Source organism: Trichechus manatus, unplaced genomic scaffold, assembly GCF_000243295.1.
Source record: "Trichechus manatus latirostris isolate Lorelei unplaced genomic scaffold, TriManLat1.0 scaffold00016, whole genome shotgun sequence".
Lineage (NCBI taxonomy): Eukaryota > Metazoa > Chordata > Mammalia > Sirenia > Trichechidae > Trichechus > Trichechus manatus.
The window spans coordinates 25,105,361-25,128,730 of record NW_004443952.1 but is presented as its reverse complement, the minus strand read 5'-3'; the positions used below and the strand labels follow the sequence as shown (position 1 = coordinate 25,128,730).

General features: G+C 39.5%; 1 protein-coding gene across 2 annotated transcripts in view; it reads left to right on the top strand.

Annotated features, from left to right (window-relative positions):
- The window catches only part of MELK (maternal embryonic leucine zipper kinase), a 108,444-nt gene that overhangs the window by 51,202 nt on the left and 33,872 nt on the right, over nt 1-23,370 (top strand). For both annotated transcript variants that reach the window (XM_004372256.2, XM_023727505.1), the window contains 3 exons: nt 1,787-1,873; nt 10,003-10,134; nt 16,541-16,663. In XM_004372256.2, coding sequence (XP_004372313.1) covers nt 1,787-1,873; nt 10,003-10,134; nt 16,541-16,663 — 342 coding nt within the window. The remainder of the gene's footprint in view (nt 1-1,786; nt 1,874-10,002; nt 10,135-16,540; nt 16,664-23,370) is intronic.

Here is a 23,370-nt window from a genome sequence, read left to right as displayed (position 1 = left end):
TTCCCACATACATTTTTTTTCCTGTCTATAGGGTTTTCTTTTTTTAATTTTTTTTATTTTTTGTTGTTGAAACCTACACACATCTTATAAAGGTGCAGGTCAGGAGCCTATGGGAAAGAGAAAAAATTTTTTTTTGGTTGGGGTGGGTAGCTTAAGATCATGGAGGCAACCCTAGGAATCCTTCCCTCCTCGCTTGAGCGGTGATGATACCAACAAGAAGGTATCCAGCTGGGAGGAATCTACAGTTCTGGGAGCCGCCAAAGTCAAAGCAACATGATGAAAATTCATTCTTAGCATTTTGGATGTTCACAGGGCAACTAGTATAAACTTTTGCGCTCTTCATGTTCTCTGTAACGCATGACGTTGGGTTCATACCAGCCAATCATGGAGGTCATTGTCTCTGTTTTCATGATGGCAGCATGAATTTCTTTGAACCCCTTGTTACAAGTGTGGTATCCAGAATAAGGAAGGTCATGATACTGCTCTTCCTTGTGCTAGGTAGGCCTCTTCTGGCATATTAGGTTTTTAGTATCTCACCTTGGGGCTAGTGACAACTTAGAGTGTGTGATCTAAAGAAAGGGCAAGAATGGTAAAGAGTGTTAATCATAAAAGCAGTAGTTGAAGGAACAGGAAAAGAAAAAAAACTTGGAGAAGAAAGTTGTCTATAATAGGAATATATAAATTTCTGAAAGACTCTTATATTAAAGAGGAAATGGACTTATTCTGTGTGACCCCAGAGGGCAGAGTAATGACCGTTTTGTGAGACCTACTATTTAGATGTTATACTGGGCACTCTTATTTTACCGATGATGAAACTGAGGCTTGGAGAAATGTAGTAACAGGCTCAAGGTCACATGGTTATTAAGTGATGTCACAATTAAAACCAAGGTCTGTCTAATTCCCAAGCCTGTTAGCTATCAGGCTATTACCAACTTACAGTGGGTGGTGATCACAGGGAAACAGACCTCAGGCAGAAGGAGGAAGACGCTAACCATTCCAGCTGTTCTGAGTTCCCTGAATAAGAGGGCTTTAAGAAGAAGGTGAAGTTTCACTTACTGGGACTGTTGTGAAGAGAATTCTTATATTGAAAAGACATACTTTACAATTACCTTCCTTCTGATTCTCTTCCTGTGTGATCTTCTGAACTCTTTTTTCAGGTCCAGGTCAGGCCTTTCCTGGGTGAGGTCCCGTTATGCAGGGATCAGAATACTTGGATAATTTATACCCTTAAGCAAAACTGAAGTTTGTGTAGAAACTGTCCTCCTCATCCTCTCCCTCCTCCTTTTTAAATTGTGCTTTGCTAGTACCTTGCAGCATATGCTGTGTCTGTTGTGCAGCATCTATAGCACCATCATGAGGGCCCCTTGGATTGTGCTGAAGCTAAACATAACCTTGGTCCTGTATGCCACAAGTCTGAGCCACTCTTCTGTAAGTCCATTGTACAGCCATAGATTTTAGATGCCTAGACACTGCTTTTTGATGAAAGTGCCAACGTAGGTCTTAGCTTAGGGAAGTAGTATATAATCCCTTGTTTACATAATAGAATTTTAATAGTTCATCCGATGATGTTGAGACTGTGAAAGGCTAAGAGCTCATGTTCTTGATATACTTATTGTTGTCTGCCTACATTTTAAAAATGTATGGAGAATGTTGATTCTGACCCAAGAGTTTGACAAACTCATATTGTTTTCAATATTGGTGTTCAATTTGATAAGTAATTGTGCTGGTTTTTAAATTTCAAAACACAAAAATACGTTTGTACTTTTTTGTTAATCTTTTTTTGTAGTTTATTCACCTTGATGAAGATTGTGTAACAGAACTTTCTGTACATCACAGAAACAACAGACAAACAATGGAGGATTTAATTTCACTGGTAAGAAATATGATATCAATTTGAGAGTAATATATTTTTGTTTCATTATTCTTTATTTTATCAGTACATTAAAAATAGTATATTTTCAGCCCTATGATTATCATGGGTATAAACATTGCATTTACTTCGTGTATGATTTCCACTCAGCTCTTTTCTGTTTAGAAATAGATAGTATCTGCTTCTAGCAAGAGTGCTATGTAAATTCTGACTTTTGTACGTTGTTGTTGTTGTGGTTAGGGGCCACTGAGTCGGTTAGACCATGGAGTAGAACTGTCCCATAGGATTTTCTAGGCTGTAATATTTTTATTTTGTTTAATTTATTTTTATTGTCGTGCTTTAAGTGAAAGTTTACAATTCAAGTCAGTCTCGCATACAAAAATTTTCACATACATTGTTATGGGACCCTAGTTGCTCTCCCTATACTGTGACAGCACACTCTTCTATGCACCTCGGATTTCCCATGTCCATTCAACCAGCTCCTGATCCACTCTTCCTTCTTATCTCGCCTCTGGACAGGAGCTGCCTATTTAGTCTCATGTATTTACTTGAGCTAAGAAGCCACTCTTCACGAGTATCATTTTATGTCCCATAGTCCAGTCTAATCTTTGTCTGAAGAATTGGCCTTGGGAATGGTTTTAGTTTTGGGCTAATAGAGAGTCCGAGAGCCATGTCTTCTGGGGTCCCTCCAGTCTGAATCAAACCATTAAGTCTGGTTTTTTTACTAGAATTTGAGTTCTGCACCCCACTTTTCTCCTGCTCCTTCAAGGACTCTCTGTTGTGTTCCCTATCAGGGCGGTCATTGGCGGTCGCCGGGCACCGTCTAGTTCTTCTGGTCTCAGGCTGATGAAGTCTCTGGTTTATGAGGCCCTTTCTGTCTCTCGGGCTAATACTTTCCTTGTGTCTATGGTGTTCTTCATTCTCCTTTATTCCAGGTGGGTTGGGACCACTTGATGCATCTTAGATGGCCGCTTACTAGCTTTTAAGACCTCAGACGTCTAGACTGTAATCTTTACTGGAGCAGATTACCAGGTCTTTCTCCCTTGGAGCCACTGGGTGGGTTTGAATCGCCAACCTTTTGGTTAGCAGCCAAACTGCTAAATCATTGCACCACAAGTCTCGTTTCAGCTCTTTCCTGATGCCTGCTGGATATACTTTTGAAAAATGAACACTCTATACTTAAGACATTGATTAAGAAGAATTGTAGTGGGAAAAGAATTAAGAAATAAAATAAATAAACTAGTCCACAGAGAATTGACAGAGTCATAATTTTGACTACTTTAAAGGTCTTTGGAGCCCTAGGGGCGCAGGGGTTAAAAGCACTTGGCTGCTTACCGAAGGTCAGCTGTTCGAACCCACCAGCTGCTCCCCGGGAGAAAGATGTGGCAGTTTGCTCCCATAAAGATTACAGCCTTGGAAACCTGATAGGCAGTTCTGCTCTGTCCTACAGGGTTGCTCTGAGTCGGAATTGACTCGACAGCAGTGGATTTGGTTTGGTTAAAGCTCTTAAATGTGGAACTGTAATTCTGCTGTAGAAATGTGGCTAACACAAAGCAGTTTTGTCCTTACCTAAAAGCAACCCTGTAGCACCATATTACCCTCAAGCTTATTAACCAAACACCACAAAATCATTATCATGATTTCTGGTGTGAGATCATTTTAGCTTTTTCCAATGCTTACATCATACATGTGGTTTCTCTGGAGATGGGGTGTTCACAGCTGTCTCTGAGTGTCATCTAACGTGACTGGCAGGGATCACACCCAGCTTTGCTCCTGGTTCAGTACTATGTCTTCCATCATCTATGATGTGTATTTATTTTTGTTCTTTAACTTGTAAGGTAAGGCCTTAAGCAACATATTTTATTAAACAAAGCTTTGCTAAACCATAATTCTTTTCAGTGAGGAGGAGATAAAAAGAAATCCTTTTGAGTAACATAATGAACAAAGGTGTTCTGGAATATGTCTGGAAAGTGGAAGTATAATCTACTTTTTCATGGATATTGTCTTTAAGGGAATGGCAATAATTGGGAATTGCTGCAAGGTATGTCAGGGCCTTAGTCTTCATTTTAAAGTTTTCATTTAAGCAACCAAAAAAGCCTTAAAAAAAATTGCATGACTTTTTCTTTCAGATTATTTTAATAGAAGACTATATTTCAGAAACATAAAATTTCTTTTTAAATTTTTATTAGAAATTTTCATATACCCACGGAAGTAGAGAGAGTAGTATAATGATAATGAACAGCCATGTACTCATCATCCAGCTTCAACAGTTAACAATTTGTCAGTTTTCACTATACTCTGCTAGCCTTTCTAACTGGGATATTTCAGAGTAAATCCCAGACATCATGTCATTTTTACCCCCAAATAATTTGGTATGAGATACACAAACTTTAAAAATATGATTCTTGAAAGTAATATACTCAGAGTTTTTAAGAACCATTGAAAAAAAATTAGTCATTAAAATGGTATTTTTTATGAAATGCAGAATCTCAGGCCCCTCCTCATACCTACTGAATCAAAATCTGCATTTTAATAAACTCCCCAAGTGATTCATATGTCATTCAAGCATTGGCTAGGTCAGTGGTTCTCAACCAGGGGTGATTTTGCTCCCTCGGGACATTTGGCAATATCTGGAGACATTTTGGTTGTCACAACTGAGGAGGGGGTTGCTACTGGCATCTATAGGGATGCTGCTGAACATCCTACAAGGTACAGAATAACCCCTCACAACAAAGAATTATTCGGACCAAAATGTCGGTAGCACTGTGATTGAAAAACTTGGTCTAGGTAGTCACAGAGAATTCACATTAGTTTGAAGAGTGCCAGGAAAACCAGGCTTGAGATGAGCTGGGGTCTGTTGTATTTTTTCTGGTATTTTGGAAGCTCTGGCTTTACCTTAGGAGCCCCGGTGGCACGGTGGTTAAGTGCTTGACTGCTAACTGAAAGGTCTGTGATTTGAACCCACCAGCGGCTCTGTGGGAAAAATATGTGGCAATCTGAGTCTGTCAGTATTACAGCCTTAGAAACCTTATGGGACAATTCTGCTGTCTTGTAGGGTACCTATGAGTCAGAATTCACTTGATGGCAATGGGTTTGGTTTTTTTTGGTTTTGACTTGACCTTTGGAGCTAGTTAGACAGGACATGCTGGTATGGTCCTGCTGATCCTCATGCTTGGTTAAGGAGAGAGAAGTAATACTATTTCCAAACATTCAACTTATCTACAAATACTTTTACATTGTATATGTGAGTACCCTTATATGCAGAAGTCAGTTTTTCATATGTCTCATGATTTTGAGCTATCTCACTGCAGCCTCCTTGGGATACCAAACTGTGGCGCTGGAGGCCTATAGCTTGCTCATTTACCTGGGCTGCTGACCTCTCCCAGTGCCCCTTGCCTAATATAAACTTTCTTTCAGCTCATTGCTTCCTTCATTTTCCTCCTATTCCTCCAGCTATGAGTGGCTCTGGATTGTGGGAGCAGCCAGGCATCTGGTAGGAGAACTTCATTGGAGGGCGACATTGTATACAAGGACCTATTTAGACCAAGACAGCACCGATGTGTTTTAAAGATTGAGGGCCTCAGCAGCAGGGCCAGAGGAAGGGTAGTGGGCTACTCCTCCATTTCTCTAACCCTCTGTACCAGTGGCAGCCTCTCCTCAGCGCAGGTGCCTGAGAAGTTCTTTAATGTTTGGATTGCCTGACAATAAGTGGGGATTTAAAAATATTTTTAGTTTTCTAGAAATGGAACCTTCTTTATAACAGGTAAACCTATTGCTTTACTTTCAGATATTTGACTTTCAAAAGAGCTGCCTTAAAGATAAGGAGACATTGATTGTGTTAGACTTGTGGATTGACATCACCTGAAAGCATAACTAATGTGTTGACTTATCTGTTATTGAATACAAAACTCCCCGGTACATCTTATCATAATGAGAAGTTTGCAGTGGCTATGGCAAAAAGGTTGTAAAATGGATACTTTTTGCCTAGAGGAAAAGAAGGTTTAGAGGATAATTGTGAAACTCTAGGCATATTTGTAGAAAACTCAATCTAAAACTCTTAATACTCTTCAGGAATTGTTTACAGTACCTGGGTTATGCCATGCATGCTATTGTTGGTAAGAAAGTGGCAACCTGTTTCTTATCAATTGCCTCTAATCAATTTACGGCATCTCTTTCATAAAGGTGGCTATCAGACATGAGACCGAGACCGTAGATATGGGAGTTGGAAAAAAGCCTTTAATATAGTTTTTGGAAAGTGGAGAGAGTGACTGATTGTAACTACATAGTTGTCACTCAGTTCCCAGGTATCTTTTCTAAGAAGCCTTTTCTGTCCCTTCTTCCCCCTGCCCTATCTAGATTAAAGGCAACACTGCATGATAATTTATCACAGTATGTTTTATACTTTTCTCCACTAGACTGAAAGGGCTATTATGCCAATTTCTAAGCATATACTCTGACTGTGGCCATCTAAAATACTAACTGATAGAATTTATTAATAAAAGAAAGTTGATAGTAGACCCCTTTGGGTCATGTACTTTGTGAGAGGGTGCATAGAATTAAATATTCTTCAGTATTGTTACAATTTAACAGTTTTCTAGGGCAAAGAGTTTCATAGTCTTTGTGAGCACACAATTTAGAAAATTTCCGTTAAATGTGGTGGATTTAACAGATATGTTTACATTGAACACTTCCTAAAACCTCACTAAAATAACAATAAAGGAATAAAATAGCAAAAAACTCACAAAGACAAAGAGAATAAAAGGGGAGACAAAAGGAAAGCCAATAAAATTTTGGAAGCTATAAAATAGGTAAGTGGTAAGCTGAAAGCTCAGTGCCTGTAGTGCCAAAAGGCAGCAGGCAAGCCAATCAGAAGTCAGAGAAGTGAGTAGGGCTGAAAACGGAAAAATTGGTTGAAAGTCTGTATTAGAAGCAGTTAGACCCCTCGGTCCCTTTCTCTACCCTGTGCTACATGACAGCCACTTCTTTCCTACCCCAGCAGAAGACTGGAAATGTTGAACAAGAGGCATTCTTGTACCAGCATAACTCAGGTGGTGGTGAGGAACCATTCTGAAATGGATGCATGGACATACAGCATCCGTATGTTGAACAGTGGGCCACCGCTTCTAACTCCCTCCCCTTTCTCAATTCTGAGAATGCTGGAACCAAGATTTTATTCTGTTCATAGTGGGGTTGGGGGAAAAGATTGGATGAATTTATTTCTAGGGAAAAGCCAAGAGAACAGACCTTATATGGTGATGACTGGGAGTTCAGGCTCCTGTCTCATTACCTTAGAGAAAAGTCCCCAAGGTGATGAGCAGAGCAGCCTCACCCCATACACAGCTTCTAAGTCACTGTGTAGTTATAATTCTTCACTTTTAAATAGAAACAGACAGCCAAAGATTATTCGACATTTGAGCAAAGCCTGTAATATAAAAGTCAGATCAAAACAAACAGAGTGGGGGCAGGGGAGAGAAAAAATAAAGATACTCAGAAAAAAGAGACAATGCAGGGAACAGAAGAAAATGGCTAAAAAATAATATTCTCAGAGATAAGAGAAGCTATTTCATTCTTGAAACAGGAATAAGATAACTAAAAAGAAGTAGTCTAGAAAACTCTTAAATATGACCACAGAAATGAAAACGAAGTTGATATGAAATCTTTCAAAAGTAGAATCTAAAGACAAAGAAATGGGAAAATAGAAGAGAAAATTACATGACCAGTTTGAAAGGTCTAACATATGAATAATAGAAGCTTCAGAAAATAGAACAGAGAAGACAGAGGGGAAGAAACCATCAAAGAAATACTTCAAGAAGAAATATCCCAGAACTAAAGAAGATGAGTTTCTAAGAATGAAAGGACTTAACCAGGTCTTCGCACAATAGGTGAAAATAGATACACACTATAAAAATGGCTTGGGGGTAGCATCTGACCTCCTCTAACTTCACACAGGGGGAGGGGAATAAATATCAACAGCCCAAGGCTGATTCCTATGGAGGTAGAGGTCAACATGCCTTCTCTCTCTGCCATCTTTACCAATTCTAGCACCAACTGTCCTTCCCACGGCACTTTCTACTTCTCTGCTGGGTTCAATAATTCTTTGCAGTGGCCACACAGAACTCACAGACCATACTCACAATTACGGGATTTATTAGGGAAGTAATAGGTTTTAATTCAGGCTCAAGAACACTCAAGGATACAGCTCTTCCATCAGGACAACTTCTTCCTAGCCATGCTCACGCACACGCCTCTCCCTGGCCCTCAGTCTCTACCCAAAGGCACACAGTCTTCTCACTCTGTGGGCCAGGAAGCCCACTGTGCTGTCTCCTTTGGGTCTCTCCTTCCTTGGTGATGGTGGAATTCTTCTCTTCCCCACCTCTGGGATGGTTCATTTCAAGCCCAGCGGGATGGCGAAAGCAGCCAATCCCTTTAGTGGGCCATAATTACCATATCTGCACAGTCCTGCCCAGTCACTTGAGTGGAAGTTACAAGACCATGGCTAGAAAGCCCACACAAAACTGATCCATGGCACTGTACACACCAAGGCCTAGTCTAGTGAAATTTCAGAAAACTGTGGAAAAAGAGATCCAAAAAGTTTTCAGAGAGAAAAACAAAAGGTCACACACAAAGACTTGGAAATCAGAAAGACATTAGAGTTTTCAGTAGCTATCCTGAAAACCGGAGCCCTGGTGGTGCAGTGGTTAAGAGCTTGGCTGCTAACCAAAAGGTCAGCAGTTTGAGTCCACCAGCCACTCCTTGGAAACCCTGTGGGGCAGTTCTACTCTGTCCTGTAGGGTTGCTAGGAGTTGGAATCGACTTGATGGCAATGGGTTTGGTTTTGGTTGGTGTACTGAAAACCATGAGAAGATCATGAACCAATGCCTTCAAAATGTGAAAATTATTACCAATCTAGAATTCTGTACTTAGCCAAACCAGAATCAAGTGTGACAGTAGAATGCAGCCATTTTTCAGATGCATGATCTCAAAAAATTTACTTCCTACACATCCACCCTCTGGAAGTTAATGGAGCATGTGCTCCACCAAAGCAAGAGTGTAAACCAGGAAAAAGGGATACTTAGGATCTAGGAAACTGGGGAGGCATTGTAGGCTAGAAATGAAGGGAATTCCTAGGCTGACAGTTCAATAGCAGACTGGGAAAGAAGCTAGCCTAGAGAGGGCAAGAAATGCAGACATCCAGTTGGAATCTCTCCAAGAAAGGGGGAAAACAGAATAGCTGATATGTGGGAACATACTGAGAGGAGGTGGAGAGCATTGGAGAGTGTGTAGTTGAATTAGTAAGAAGTCTGATAGCTTTTTTTTTTTTTTTTAAACTTCAGGAAGAACAAAGTTATAAAAGAAGGAAATGAAGGAAATGCAAGGATAGCACCCCATCTGGTTTAGCTGCAGGGATGATATTTAGCCAATATGGCCATACTGGTTGTTACAATATTAGAATTTTATGTACTGATTGATAACTAGCCACCACCCCAAATCCCCTCCCTTTTGTCGTGTTATCTTCCTTAGCCGCTCCCCCCCTCCAATTCCGCAATTAAAGAGTTAATACTTGGCATGGCAGGGGCCCCTAAGGACCCTACTTACCTGTTGGACTCTGTTCTGATTGGCTGGTGCCAGGGTACCAGTTAAATATTTTGAATATTACCTCTGCCTAATTGTGGATGCTATTTCCATAATCATAAAATGTAAATACTGAATATTAATTTAACTAAAAATTGTGATAAAATTATAGTAGGGGAATGCAGGGAGGAAACGTGTGTGGGAAGGGGAGGGTGTTGTAGTAGAGCTAAATTCTTATCTTCCGTACTGGGAAATCCATAGATAATATCTGAAACTGGAAAATAAAATCGAAGCTGTAGAAGGAAGTAATTTAGAAATATGCAATTAAAAGCAGAAGAAATAGCTAAAAAAGTTTAAAAATGGTTGCTTCTGGCAAGTAAAAATTGTGTGTGTAGGTTGAGTGTGGTGCAGGGGATTGCTGTTTTTCGTTATATGCCTTTCTATTTGACTTAAAATTCTGAATGTCTACTCTTCAGACAAATAAAAATTAATTTCAAAAAGAACATTATTTCAAAAAACAACTTTAGTCTTCTAACCAACTTACTTTTCTTTTCCTCCAGTGGCAATATGATCATCTGACAGCTACCTATCTTCTGCTTCTAGCCAAGAAGGCTCGAGGAAGACCAGTTCGTTTAAGGCTTCCTTCTTTTTCCTGTGGACAAGCCAGTGCTACTCCATCCAGAGACTTCAAGGTAAATGTTACAACTTTTTGTGTGAATGCCTGCCGGTCTTGCCATGTACCCTCCCTGTTCCTGAGTGGATATACTACTTGGAAAATTAACTTTGCTGGGGTCAAGGGGCCAGAGGCAAGACATTTTATGATTTAACATTTTTGATGAGGAAAATGGGAGGTAGCATGAACGTTAACGTTGTTGTTAGGTGCTGTCGAGTTGATTCCAACTCATAGAGACCGTATGTACCACAGAACAAGACACTGCCCGGTCCTGCTCCATTGTCACAACCTTTGTTATGCTTGAGCCCATCGTTGCAGCCACTGTGTCAATCCATCTCGTTGAGGGTCTTCCTCTTTTCTGCTGACTCTCTACTTTACCAAGCATGATGTCCTTCTCCAGGGACTGGTCCCTCCTGACAACGTGTCCAAAGTACATGAGGCGAAATCTTGTCATGCTTGCTTCCAAGGAGCACTCTGGCTGTATTTCTTCCAAGACAGACTTGTTTGATCTTCTGACAGCCTATAGTATATTCAGTAGTCTTTGCCAATACCATAATTCAAAGACATCAATTCTTTAGTCTTCTTTATTCATTGTCCAGCTTTTGCACGCATATGAGGCTATTGAAAATATGGTTTGGGTCAGGCACACCTTATTCCTCAAAGTGACATCTTTTCAACACTTTAAAGAAGTCTTTTGCAGCAGAGTCTCCTTTTTTTCCCCCAAAGTAATTTCTGATTATTGTAGAAAAGTTTTAAGCCACAGATAGAATAAAAGGAAAATAGATTTTACCTATAACCCTACTACCTATAGATAATATTGTTAATATTTTACTATATATCTTTCCAGTCTTTTAATGTGCTTATTTGTACAATTTATGTACATGTAAGTGCTTTTAAAAGGATACAGTATTGTCCTTGTAGATAACAATTTTAAAAATTGTTGGGAATAATACCTGTGACTAAAGGGTATATTTGTACTTTATATGACGTGAAATATTTTAATGGATATTTTGATTGCCATTTATGTTAAGGGTTTAGATTTTTTGTTTATTTCGAACAGTAGCTATAACTCATGCAACTCTAATTCCTTGCATGAGAGTTAGTTGTAACCAAATTATTTTTCTCTATTTTGTCTACTTTGTCTCATTTTTCTTTGTCGTAGTTGTTTGGAATGGTGGAGAAGCTTTCCATATTTGGAAGCACCATGTCATTCCTAAATGCTTGCATTAGTCTCTGTCTTCTGTGTAATTCTTTGTATCTCCCATGGCTTAAAAGTCAGCCTTTCAAATACTTGCCAGATGGGTATGGAATTTTATAGTATAATTTTAGCATCTTTGTTGGAGCCCTGGTGGTGCAGCAGTTAAGTGTTCAGCATGGCAGTTCAAATCCACCAGCCGCTGCTTGGAAACTCTATGGGGCAGTTCTACTCTGTCCTGTAGGGCTGCTATGAGTTGGAATCGACTCAACCACAACAAGTTTGGTTTTTTTGGTTTTAATCTTCCCGCAGATTAATTCAGGTTGCAATTTAAATGATCTTGGCATCTTTGTTATCCTCAGAGAGAGTTAGTTGGTCCTCTTTTTGCAATCCAAAATAGCACAAATGACTGTCTGGTTGAGATTTTTTTTTAGCTCTCAACTATGTAAAAAAAAAGTGTTAAAATGGTATCTTCTTCATGACCTTTTTTTTTTTTTTTATATTGTGCCTTAGATGAAGGTTTACAGAGCAAACAAGTTTCTCATTAAACAATTAATGCACATATTGTTTTGTGACATTGGTTGCCAACCCCACGACATGTCAACACTCTCCCTTTTTGACCTTGGGCTCCCTATTACCAGCTTTCCTGTCCCTTCCTGCCTTCTCATCCTTGCCCCTGGGCTGGTGTGCCCATTTAGTCTCTTTTTGTTTTATGGACCTGTCTAATCTTTGGCTGAAGAATGAACCTCAGGAGTGACTTCATTACTGAGCTATAAAGGTGTCTGGGGGCCTACTCTCAGGTTTCTCTAGTCTCTGTCAGACTAGTATATCTGGTCTTTTTTGTGTGTGTGTGAGTAAGAATTTTGTTCTACATTTTTCTCCAGCTCTGTCCAGGACCCTCTGTTGTGATGCCTGTCAGAGCAGTTGGTGATGAGAGCTGGCCACCATCTAGTTGTACTGGATCTCAGTCTTGGTGGAAACTGTGGTAGTTGTGGTCCGTTAGTCCTTTGGACTAATCTTTCCCTTGTGTCTTTGGTTTTCTTCTTTCTCCATTGCTCCAGACAGGGTGAGACCATTGGAGTATCTTAGATGGCCGCTTACAGGCTTTTACTTTTTCATGATCTTTTGTTGAATCCAACCCTGCCTCCCCGCCAGCCTGAATTCCTTTAACACCTGATTTAGATCTTTCTTTGGAACTCTAATCACATACTGCGGGTATAGTGGGTCTTATGTCCCTGCCAGACTTATCCTGCCTCCTGGGGCCTTTCTTCCTACCTAGTTGGACTTTTGACTAAGAACTCAAAGTGTTAGTGATGGTCTGACTGAGACTGGAGGAACCCTGCAAAGCATGGACCCTGGATTCTGTATTAGCCCAGAACTAAAACAATTTCCGAGGACAACTCTAGATTGGACTGGACTGTGGGACATAAAGTGATACTCCTGAGGAGTGTGCCTCTTAGCTAAAGTAGATACAAGAGACTAAACAGGCACCTTCTGTCTGGAGGTGAGTTGGGAAGGTAGAGAGGGTTAGGAGCTGGTTGAATGGACATGGAGAATCAGACTGGAAAGGAGGAGTGTGCTGTCACAGTATGGAGAGAGCAATTAGGGTCACATAACAATGTATGTATAAATTTTTGTATGGGAGACTAACTTGAAATGTAAACTTCATTTAAATTACAACAATAAACCAAAAAAAAGATTACAGCCTAGGAAACCCTATGGGGCAGTTCTGCTCTGTCCCATGGGGTTGCTATGAGTCAGAATTGAGTCGAAGGCACACAACAAGCAAGGGAGTTAAGGTGCATTATTTTTTGGACCAGAATCTCAGGTCACATGAAAATCACCTGAAATATTTGGACAATGTGCTGGATATGCTCCATGTGCCCTTCTAGATCCTCTCAGCCCTACCCTGTGCCTTAGGAGGCGCAACTCAAATGAACAGCATTGCCTAGGGAAACTTAGTCCCTGGCTTCCAGTTAATTTAGCCAATGGGAGGCACTGGCAGGGGATCATCGGGTGGGAGGAGAGAGAGGTCAGGGTATTTATTTCCTTGGATCTCTTCTCACCATGCTTCAGGTTGGCAGAGGCTGCATTTTCTATACCTTAGGCCACAATCCCTGTCAGGCGGGTCCTCAACCAGGGTCCTCATGATGTTCCAATAACCACCCTCTCCTTGATCCTTCAGGCCTAGGGGTGATACCAGCTTCCCAATACATATTTCACCATCCCTTGTTGGTTCCCTTAACCCTTGCCACAACTTTATAGACACTCACTTTATTAAATGCCCTTAGATTACCCCTTGAGCGTTCCATCTGCTTCCTTCTGGGAACCTGTTACAAAGAAAAATGATGGATCCAGTGAGACATTGAAACAAAAGAGAATATTACAGTGTTGCAGATTGTTGGGACTTGAAGACTCTACATTACTGAGACATGACCTTTGTCCATAAGGCAAAACATGAATGACAATTAAAGCATCAGATTCTGAACACTTACGCCACAGGATGTGGCAGAGAAGGCTATATATCCGCTAAATAATTCATACTTACCGTCTAGAGTAAAGTTGTCATTGAGAGCTTGTTGCCCAGGCAGAGACTATACTTTTCAGGCCCAAATTTTATATCCAAATATGGACATACATTGGTATGGACAAGGATGTGATGCATGTCACTTCCAGGTTATAGCTTTCAAGAAGCAGATGTGGATTCTCTACCTTCTCTTTTTCTTTTCAGTGGCTTGAAACAGAGAATTCCACTATCTCATAAAATGGAAGGAGCCTGAAGGAAAATTACCAAGTTACCAAGATTACTGAAGTTAAAATATTATATGAGTGAAAAATAAAGTTTTATTGTGTTAAGCAACTGGGGAAAAAAAAAAATTTTGGTGAAAGTGGCTGCTGTGTTAAGAAATGTCCGAAGTGAGCTAATATTTTTCTTGAGATAATTTTCTAGCCTGTTCTTGGAGAGTTTTATTGAGATGGTGAATACTCCATTCCCAGGCAGATCTCCTGCCCATGGGCTCCATGAATCAGCCCATCACCCATCCTGCCCACATCACCAAACCCTTTAAGCTCTCACACTCAAGTAATACCTTTGGGCCCAGGAGGACACAAAAGCCTGAATTATGCTTCTGACCAAGATAATTGCAGAAAGGTATTAAACATCTTTATTCTTAGAATAACCACTTCAGCTAAACGTTTAATTTATAAGACGTAAGTTAAGAGCGGGAGCCTTCTGAGACATTTTCCTGAGCCATCGCATTTTTTAATATCTGGATTGGGCATGGTCCCAATCACTCTGCTTACATGGTTCATAAAGTATGCAAGAGGAAAGACTTGGGAAGATATTTACTCTTAATCTTCAATCCACTGTATGAATGAGTATTTACCAAATAATTCGATCATTTTGGTATTCATATTATTGAGTCAATTTTTATATCAGGTAGACATTTTAATGATAAGAAACAAAGTACACATCAAATTTGGGATTCTTTTCTGGTCTTTATGCAGTCATTGAAGCAAACCACATAGTCTCTTTGTACTGTTCTCTCCCTCAATAAGATTGCCCTTTTTCCCTGGGGTGTTGTTTATAAGGAAGTAAGTAATCCTTAACTGTCAATCAATAGATGCCACTTTCAGTGAAACAATAATATGATTTGATTCAAGGATCACAGAAGACCACATCATCCTTCACATCATTATCATTTTCAGGCCCCACACTAGGCTCTTGGGAAACAAGTCTGAATAAGGTATAGTGCCTGCTCTCTAACAACCAAATTGAGGCGAGACATCCGTATAGGTAACACTACATCATAATAGATGGTGGGTGCCAGATGAGTGGGTTAGAGGTGTGCTATAGGGGCTTTAGGAGATGGGAGTGATTACCATGAGTGATCCAAACTTGACCTACAGTTGAGTTTAGAAAAATGGAAAAGAAGGAGCACAGCATTTAAGGTAAGATAAATGGAATTAGCAAAAGCTCAGGGACCTAAATGTGCTCAGTATATTCTGTTGGCAGTAACTAGCCTTATTTGGTTAAAATGAAGAGTTCAAATAGGGGAAAAGTGAAAGGAAGTGAATTGGAAGGGTAGGTGAGAGCTAGATTATAGAGAACTGTGAAATGCCACATCAGAGATTTGGACTTTAGGCTGCAGGTAATGGGGAACTATTGAAGATTTTTGAGCAAGAGGAAGACATGAGTGATTAAGAAAATTCTTCCAGTAGTATATAGAATTGTTCAGTGAGGGTTGGTACTACTCCCCACTGTAGTACCCATGACAGCCATCATTCATACATCATGGTACTTTTCCCCACTGAGTCTAAACTAAGCTTTAGAATCATTCTCAACGTAGCACTCGACGCAGCCATTCCTAATTGATGATAATTGGCAACCATAGGGAACTCTGTTATCTGTGTTTGAGAGGGGGTAGAGATCGGTGGCGGAGACCAGATTGTCTCATTGAATAGCCAGATATGAGAGGATTTGTCCTTGAACTAGGACAATGGCAGTGAGACTGGAAAGGAAGGGAAGAGATGGAAGAAATTCAAGTAGAATTGTCTGGTTGGGTTAACTAGATGTTCAGGGAAATTGAAAAAGGGAGAAATAAAAATGCAGTTGTATCCCACAGTCTTAGAGTTTCGGGTATATTTAGCATTTGCTTTGTTTTTTTAAGTGGGGAAGAATGAGGGAAAATAAATTATTCTGGTAGAAGTGTTAGCACAGGATCCCAAATCTCCTGCCTGCAGGAGATCTTTCATAAGGCTAACTTATTTTCGTTAGAAATTATTAACTGCTCAGTATGTTCTTATAGCTAAGAAACCTATATTTCAAAGTTGTTTCTGACGCTCCCTGGTGGTCTAGTGGTTAGGATTCGGCGCTCTCTCTCAAAGTTGTTTCCTTTCTACTTTCTACTCTGTGAGAGCCTTTTATTTATGTTGGCCAAGGAGTTATTCATCTGGTATTATAGCGATTGTCTGATAATGATAAGCTAAGTAGCATATGTAACATAAAACTGTTCCAAGACATATTGTTTGAGAGCCAGAGATTCTCCTACCTAAAACTGGTACAAATTGTTCTGACTTCCTGTTTTCTGTATCCAGTGGTGAACCTTGAATATACTATCTCTCATTCATTTCTTCTTCCAAGGCCTTACTCTGTGCCTGGAATATAATGTTTTAAAACTTGAATCATGTTGCTGTTGTCTCTAAATTCTTCTGTATTTTAATTGAACAGTCAAAGAATCTGAGTCTGGAAGATGTGACCACAAGTGACGAAAATTATGCGATTGGATTAATAGACTATGAATGGTGTGAAGATAATTCATCAACAGGTGTGGCCACTCCCCAGACACCACAGGTTGGTTATTTTGATTGCTATTTAAAACAGCGTATATAATCTCAATTATTCAAACACCTGGAATCTAACATGAACTCAAGTATGTGCTTGCAAATTAAATGAATTCCTAAATCATTGAAAATATTAATGAAAGATCGTTGAAACATGAATAAAAGGGAAGTCAATTATTTCCAAGTTGAAGAAAGCTAAGATTTCATTTGGCAATACTTTACTGTCTCTGCCCTTTTAAATGAGATGTAATTTACATGCAGTTAAATTCACCCTTTTTAGTATACAGTTCTATGTGTTTTTACAAATGCATATAGTTGTGTAACCATAACCAAAATCAAGATATTGAACAGTTTATCACCCCCTCCAATTTCCTCACGCATCTTTGTAATCAAATCAACTACTCCTCTACCCCCAGCTCTTGGGCAACCGCTGATCTATTTTCCTCTTCTTTTGATAATCTTTTTTTTTTTTTTTCCTCCTGCTAGAGTTTATTGAGCATCTTGAATGTGTAGATTTTTTTCACCAAATTTGGGAAGCTTTTGCCATTATTTCTTCAAGTATTCTTTCTGTCCTTTTCTCTAGTCTCCCTCTGGGACTCTCGTATGCATACGTTGGTATGCTTGATGGTGTTCCACAGTTCTCTTTCTTGTAGTGTCTTAGTTTTTCTACAGTTTTGGAGGCTAGAAGTCTAAATTTAGGGCACCGGCTCTGTTGTTCCGTTGGTTGCCATCGAAGCTCTGTGGGAAGTTTCTCTGTCTGTCAGCTCTAGGGGAAGGTCCTTATCTGTTTTTAGCTACTATTCTTCAGTTTCTTGGTGATCTTCATGTGGCGTGGCATCTGTCTTCCTCCATCTGTACTTGCTTGCTTCTATGCCTGATCTGCTCTTTTATATCTCATAAGTGATTGGGTTAACAAAAGGATAAAATACCTAGGAATAAACCTAACCAGGGATGTTAAAGACTTATACAAGGAAAACTGTAAAACACTGCTGCAAGAAACCATAAGAGACCTACATAACTGGGAAAACATTCCATGCTTATGGATTGGAAGACTTAAGATTGTGAAAATGTCAGTTCTATCCAAAGCAATCAGTAGATACAGGCAGTCCCCAGGTTACGACAAGATCCATTCCTAACTGTGTAGTCTTTAAGTCAAATTTGTATGTAAGTTAGAAAAGGTGCATAAGGTTCTTATTTAGCTTACTTTAACGCAAGAAGAGGCTTGAAGGCTTTTCAGTGATTTAAAAGCTGCATGTACAGCAAGTGAAGATGATTGTGATGAAGAATTTGTTGCCAGTAGGGGTTGGTTCAATTGTTTCAAAGTGAGGGCAAATTTACATAACATTAAAGGGCAAGTACAAGTTGTCTGTAAGTTGGACGTTTGTAACCCAGGGACTGCCTGTATAATGCAATCCCGAATTCAAATCCCAACAGCCTTCTTTAATGAAATGGAGAACTAATGTCCTTCTTTATATGGAAGGGAAAGAGGCCCCAAATAGCTAAAACAGTATTGAAGAGGAAGAACAAAGTAGGGGGTCTCACACCTCCCAATCTCAAAATTTACTATGCAGCCATGGTAATCAAAATAGTCTGGTACTGGTTCAATGGCAGACACATAGACCAATGGAATGGAGTTGAGAACCCAGAAGTAAATCCATCCGTCTGTGGGCAGCCGATCTTTGACAAATGGTCCAAGTCCATTCAATGGGGAAGAAGTAGCCTCTTTAACAAATGGTGCTGGCAAAACTGGATATCCATTTGCAAAAAAATGAAACAGGATCCATACCTCACCCCATACACAAAAACTAACTCAAAATGGATCAGAGACCTAAATGTTAAAGCTAAAACTGTAAAGTTCCTGGAAGATAACATCAGGGCAAAACTAGGGGACCTAATTTTTAGCATAAATAGTCTGTCAAACACAACTAAAAATACACAAACAACAGAAGATAAATTAGATAACTGGGACCTTCTAAAAAGTACTTATACTCATCAAAAGGCTTTACCAAAAAGAGTAAAAAGAGAACCTACAGACTGGGAAAAAAATCTTCGGCAGCAACATATCTGACAAGAGTCTAACTATAAAATACATAGAAAACTTCAACAACAAAAAGACAAACAATCCAGTAAAAAAAAGGGCAAAGGACATGAGCAGACACTTCACCAAAGAGAACATTCCGACAGCTGACAAACATGAAAAGGTGCTTGTGATCATTAGCCATTAGAGATGCAAATCAAAACTGCAATGAGATACCATCTCACCCCTGCAAAAATGGCAGTGATCAAAAAAACAGAAAACAACAACAAATCCTGATGAGGTTGTGGGGAGATTGGAACTTGTACACTGCTAGTGGGATTGTAAAATAGTACAATCACTATGGAAAATTGTGGTATATACACTCATTGGAATACTATGCAACTATAAAGAATAATGAGGAGTTGGCGAAATTCTTACAACATGGATGAATCTGGAGGACGTTACGCTGAGTGAAATAAGTCAATCATAAAAGGACAAATATTGTATGGTCTCACTTTTATTAAAAGTCAAGAATAGATATACGCACAGAAAGCAACGTTCTTTAATGGTTACTGGGGATGGGAGGGGGAGGAAGGGGAAATTATTATCTAGATAGTAGACACTTGTTATTTTTGGTGATGGGAAAGGCAGTACCCAATATGGGTGAAGTCTGCACAACTTGACCAAGGCAAATGAAGACACTAAGAAGTAAGTAAGAATAAGGGACAATTTTGATAAATGCTATAACATATACAATTTTGCAACAATAGTAATAACAACCAAAAAATATAAGTATGGTTACATAGGTATAAATGTATGTATATATGTGTATAGGAAGGCATATGTGAGTACGTGCGCGTGCATCATGTATAGGTGTATCTGTAGGCATATGTATATACATGTTTGAGTGTGCTGCATATATATTCATATATATAATAAAACACGTAGGGGGCACAGTTATGGAGATTTCCTAGACATATCCAAACACCTCAGGGGATTGGTTTACTGGGTTAAAGGGCTTAGGACCATAGTCTCATGGGACAACTCAGTCAATTGGCATAACATAGTTCATAAAAATAATGTTCTACATCGTAGTTTGCAGAGTAACATCTGGAGTCTTAAAAGCTTGAGAGTGGCCATCTAAGATACAACTATTGGTCTCTACTCATCTGGAGCAAAAGAGAATAAAGGAAACCAAAGAGGCAAAGAAGAAACTAGTCCACATGAACCACGGCCTCTTCTAGCCTGAGGCCAGAAGAACTAGATGGTGCCTGGCTACCACTACTGACTGACTATTCTGACTAGGGACACAATAGAAGGTCCTGCGTAGAAAGGGAGAAAAATGTAGAACAAAACTCAAATTCCTAAAAAAGGCCAGACTTACTGGACCAATAGAAACCAGAGGAACTCCCGAGACTATCACCCTGAGATACCCTTTGAGCTTTGAACTGAAGCCACTCCTGGAGGTCACCCTTTAGCCGAATAATAGATTGGCATATAAAATAAGCAGTGTCACCTGTGAGTAATGTGCTCCCTTAAATAATCAACTATATGAGACCAAATGGTCAACATTTACCCAAAAGCAAAGATAAGAAGGCAAGGAGGGGCAGGGAAACTGAATCAATGGAAAGAGAACAAACAGAATGGAAATAATGAGAATACTGACACATTGTGAAAATTGTGACCGTCACAGAACAATTTGTATAAAAATTGTTAAATGGGTACCCAATTTGCTGTGTAAACTTTCACATAAAACACAATAAAATATTAAAAAAAAACAAAAACAATGAAATAAAGTCTTTATTGGTGAATTTTTTTTTTTTAAAGTGATCGGGTTAAGATACTTCCTAGTAAGTTAAGCACTTACTGATGAGGATCAAAGACTACAGCCTTCAGTATGGATTTCACGTCAACATAAAGAAAACAAAAATCCTCACAACTGGACCAATAAGCAACATCATGATAGACAGAGAAAATGCTGAAGCTGTCAAGGATTTCATTTTACTTGGACCCACAGTCAACACTCATGGAAGCAGCAGTCAAGAAATCAAATGACATATTGCATTGGGCAAATCTGCTGCAAAAGACCTCTTTAAAGTGTTGAAAAGCATCGATGTCACTTGAAGGACTAAGGTACACCTGACCAAAACCATGATATTTTCAATCACCTCATATGCATGTGAAAGCTGGACAATGAATAAGGAAGACCGAAGAATTAATTCATTTGAATTGTGGTGTTGGTGAAGAATATTGAATATACCACCTACTGCCAGACGAACGAACAAGTCTGTCTTGGGAAGAAGTACAGCTAGAGTGCTCCTTGGAAGCAAGGATGGGAGACTTCGTCTCACGTACTTTGGACATGTTGTCAGGAGGTACCAGTCTCTGGAGAAGGACAGCATGCTTGGTAAGGTAGAGGCTCAGTGAAAAATAGGAAGACCCTCTATGAGATGGATTGACACAGTGGCTGCAGCAATGGGCTCAAACATAGCAACCATAGTGACAATGGCCCAGGACCAAGCAGTGTTTCATTCTGTTGTACATAGAGTCGCTGTGAGTTGGAACCGACTTGACAGCACCTAACAACAACAGAATGAAAAGCAGGTGTTCACCAGAAATTATACTGTTGTACAGTCTATACAAGCTTGTACAGCAGGGTTCAGTGCCTCAGCCGTTCAGACAGGTTTATAAGCACTGGGAACTTTTCAAAAGCTGAATTCCCAGAGGCTAGCCAAGGGCCAGCCCTGCAAGCAGGCACTTCTAAACATCATGCCTGCTATGTTAACTCTGCACAGCAAGTCCCTTGTTATATATACGCAAGAGTTTTCCAGGATATATACTTAGGAGTGGAATAGATATTTTCATCTTTACCAGATAATGTCAGATTTTTTCCAAAGTAGTTGTAGTGATTATATTTCAACCAGCAGTATAAGTTTCCATTGCTCCACATAATTACCAATACCTGGTATTTTTAGCTATTTAATGTTTTTCTAATCTGATGAGTGTAAGTGCTATTTTACCGTGGTTTTAATTTGTACTCTTCTGATTATTTATATGTATTTTCATATATTGATTCACCATTAGTGTTTTCTATTCTCTGAAATAGTTTTTCATGTCATTTGCTGATCTTTCTATTGGATTGGCTTTTTTTCATTGTATTGAAGAAGTTCTTAATATAATCTTGATTCTAATTTTTTGTTGATTATGTGTTGCAGATATATTATCTGAGTTTGTGACTTGTCTTTTTACTTTAATGACAGGTTGTTAATTATGATGAAGTAGGTGTGCTCACTAATTTATCTTATTTCTCCATCTTATTTTGTGTTTCTGTTGTGCTGCTTTTTGTGTATTTTTCTCTTATTTCTTGTTTTTTTTAATGTTAATTTCCCGTTATTCTATTGGTTCCTATTTTATTTCTATTCTTTTAATATTTACTCTAAATTTTTAGCATGCTATTTACTTTACCGAAATGTAAAGTTAATCTGTAGCTTTGTTGTTAGGGCCATCGAGTTGATTCTGACTCATGTTGACCCTATGTACAACAGAACGAAACACTACCCAATCCTGCACCATTCTCACAATCATTGTTAAGCTTGAACCCATTGTTGCAGCCGCTGGGTAAATCCATCTCTTTGAGGGTCTTCCTCTTTTTTGCTAACCTTCTACTTTACAAAGCATGATGTCCTTCTCCAGGGAATGGTCCCTTCTGTGAGGGACAAAGTACATGAGATGAAGTCTCGCCATCCTTGCTTCTAATAAGAATTCTGGCTGTACTTCTTCCAAGACAGATTTGTTCGTTCTTTTGGCCGTCCATAGTATATTCAATATTCTTCACCAACACCATAATTCAAAGGCATCAATTAATTCTTCGGTCTTCCCTATTTATTTTCCAGCTTTCACATGCATATGAGGTAATTAAAAACACCATGGCTTGGGTCAGCGCAACTTAGTTCTTAAAGTGACATCTTTGCTTTTTAACATTTTTAAAGAGGTCTTTTGCAGCAGATTTGCCTAATGGAATGTGTTGTTTGATTTCTTTCTTTCTTTTTTTCCCCATACAAAAATTTATACACACATTGTTATGTGACTCTAATTGCTCTCCCCATACTGTGACAGCACACTCCTCCTTTCAACCCCTGATTCCCCATGTCCATTCAAGCAGCTTGTAACCGTCTCTGCCTTCCCATCTCACCTCTGGACAGAAGCTTCCCATTTAGTCTCTTATATCTACTTGAACTAAGAGGCACACTCCTCATGAGTATCACTTTATGTCCCACAGTCCAGCCCAATGTCTATCTGAAGAGTTGGGCTCGGAAATTGTTTTATTTCTGAGCTGGGAGAGAATCCAGGCCATACTTTCCGGGGTACCTCTAGTCTCAGTCAGACCATTAAGTCTGCTCTTCTTACTAGAATTTGAGTTCTGCACCCTATCTTCCTCCTGCTCCATCCAGGACTCTGTTGCGTTCCCAGTCAGGGCGGTCATTGGTGGTAGCCGGGTACCATCTGGTTCTGGTCGCAGGCTGATGAAGTCTCTGGTTTATGTGGCCCTTTCTGTCTCTTGGGCTACTACTTTCCTTGTGTCTTTGGTGTTCTTCATTCTCCTTTACTCCAGGTGGTTTGGACCAATTGATGCATCTTAGATGGCCGCTTGCAAGCTTTTAAGACCCCAGATGCCACTCACCAAAGTAGGATGCAGAACA